General features: G+C 42.6%; 1 protein-coding gene across 9 annotated transcripts in view; it reads left to right on the top strand.

The window, feature by feature from the left end:
* Window positions 1-2,500, top strand: part of LOC143284774 (plexin-A2-like) — a 561,646-nt gene that overhangs the window by 484,221 nt on the left and 74,925 nt on the right. For all 9 annotated transcript variants that reach the window (XM_076591753.1, XM_076591756.1, XM_076591755.1 and 6 more), the window contains 2 exons: window positions 129-386; window positions 1,419-1,574. In XM_076591753.1, coding sequence (XP_076447868.1) covers window positions 129-386; window positions 1,419-1,574 — 414 coding nt within the window. The remainder of the gene's footprint in view (window positions 1-128; window positions 387-1,418; window positions 1,575-2,500) is intronic.

The following is a 2,500-nucleotide window of genomic DNA, read 5'->3' as shown; positions in this document are numbered from 1 at the left end:
ATGTTTGATGAGTATTTGGTAAATGTTTGAGGAAAGTGTCTGATAGATAATGTTTAAGGAGAGTGTTTCTTAAGATGACTGTTTGAGGAGAACCCTAACAGATGCACCCCAACCTTTATTGCCAACAGATGTGTGAGAGGTCTCGGGATGGGAAGCACATGGTGTGTCTGACGCCACCAGTGCCCATTCCAGGAGAGGAGCTGAAGGACAAGTCACAGGCCCTGTCGTACGGCTTCAGGCTGGATGGGGTGCAGTCCCTGAGGAACCTTACAGACCTCAGCTATGAGGATCACCGCATGATGGAAGTGTTCCCTGACCCGCAGTTCCTGCACTTTGAGGGTGGCCAGAAAGTGCACCAGCAGAAGAATGAACTGTTGGTCATTGAAGTAAGGAGGGGACAATCCCCACTTGGCTTCATGGCCTAACTGTGCTGTAGAGATTGTTCATCACAGTTTATTCATGTGAAGGAATGAATTTTATTTAGGGCACGTAAGATTTCCACACTCAGGTTGTGTCTTCACAATGCCACCCACACACAAATTCACAGACAGAAACAAGGAGAAACAAATGCCAAAACAGCTGACAACACATAAAGATGCATGTGCTTGCACGCACGCACACATGCACGCGCGTGCGCACACACACACACACACACACACACTTTAAGTAATTTCCTGTAACTGTATTTAGAGGAGTTTTTTTGTTTGTTTGTTTGTTTTGTTTTGTTTTTCTTTCAAATTTCACCCACATTTTTACCCTCATTTGCCCAGTTTCCCCCAACCCTCCATTCGTCCACATCTCCCACCCCTTCTAACCGATAATACACAGATGTATTCATAAATACTTTTACAAAATGTCTTCAATCACCGATATGTGTGACGGGACATTAAACAAAAATTCCTTCCTTCCTACACACACACAGAGCAACTGATTTAGAAAGAAAAAAGTGCATGACATTGGAAGTAATAAGTTTTGTTGTTGTTGTTTTTTTAAACTAGGGCTGTTTTCCCTGTGGAGTGTGTGTTAATTAGGTCGAATACTATTGTTTGTCTTAATGTATTATATATTATGTTCAATGGTTACAGCATGCACCAACTGTATATTTTGTGCATTGGAACTTGGACATCAGTTTAATGTGGATAAACATTTCTTAAACTGAAGGCTACTTTGTCTCATAAGAAATAAGAATTTTCTGGCATTGTAAAATACCTTTATCTTTGGGTAACTGCACAGATTTGTTATGATTAAATCAAATATGTTGATGGTTTGATTTTTTTAATAAATTATTGTTTAAATGTTACAGTTCATTTATTGTTGTAAAAGATATCTTTCTGGTAGAGACCACCTGTAAGACTGATGGCGGTAAGGATAGAAATTGAGTGCCAGAGAGCAGCAGAGGTGTGGTTGGTGTTGGTCAGGGCACAAGGCTGGGCCCCCTGAGGAACCATGACGTGGCCATCACCATTGGTCAGGACAACTGCACTGAGGTCAACGTGGCAGCCACCATCGTCACCTGTAAGCCACCTTCCTCACAGCCACACTCTGTGGTGGGCGGGGAACTGCCTGAAGTATTGGTGAGTTCATACATGTCATCGGTGTATGATGCTATTGGATTCCATGCAGCCTGTTGTTGTTTTAGATTATATTATGCTTTGTATTTTGTATGTTCGTACATTTGGAAAGAAATATACGTTATGTGCTTGTTTCTTTTTCTTCTAAGGTGTTAGGAGTATTTGTGTGTGTGTGTGTGGGTGGGTGGGGTGGGGGTGGGGGGTATGTGTGTGTATATTTGTATAAAACATGAATAGTAGTAGAATGATTTTTTAAATGTGTATTGTAACCATTTATGTTTCACAGAAGTTCCGTCTGAGACATTTAGTTCAGAATCCGGCACACCACGATGTCGGAGGGTGAGAAATCAAAATGAGCGCAATCTCACTGTTTGACCAGTACTCTAAACTGTGCCCGCTGTGTCTGCAAGTGTCTGTCTGGAAGCATGCTTAGCGAGAGAATAGCGCAGCTGCCACCTCCCACAAACCACATAATGTTATTTACAGAGCACCAGTCACCCTCCCCCTCCCCTCCCCTCCCGTCCCCTTTCTCTGCATCCTCCACACACACCACGCATCACCACAGGTAGCTACACATGGCGCGAAGATGGTATCGCTCCTGATTCATCAACACACGTATGCACAGAAAGTGCTGACCAAGTACCGAAGCAACTCTTCACACAACAGTGAATGGCTGCAAAATGTGTTATGTAATGTAGTGTAGTGTAAATATATATATATATATATATATATAGAGAGAGAGAGAGAGAGAGAGAGAGGATGTGTGTGTGTGTTTTGAGAGACAGATGTTTGTGTGTGTGTGTGTGTGATGCTTTTAGGTAAGTTACCCTTGTCAAAGTTGTTATGATCAACAACAGAAAAGTTCCTGATAAAGTAAACGAAAGAACACGTGCGCGCGCACGTACACACACACACACACACACACACAC

Source organism: Babylonia areolata, chromosome 8 (assembly GCF_041734735.1).
Source record: "Babylonia areolata isolate BAREFJ2019XMU chromosome 8, ASM4173473v1, whole genome shotgun sequence".
NCBI classification, from domain to species: domain Eukaryota; kingdom Metazoa; phylum Mollusca; class Gastropoda; order Neogastropoda; family Buccinidae; genus Babylonia; species Babylonia areolata.
The sequence above is the reverse complement of the archived record's forward strand: the minus strand, read 5'-3'. Positions and strand labels throughout refer to the sequence as shown.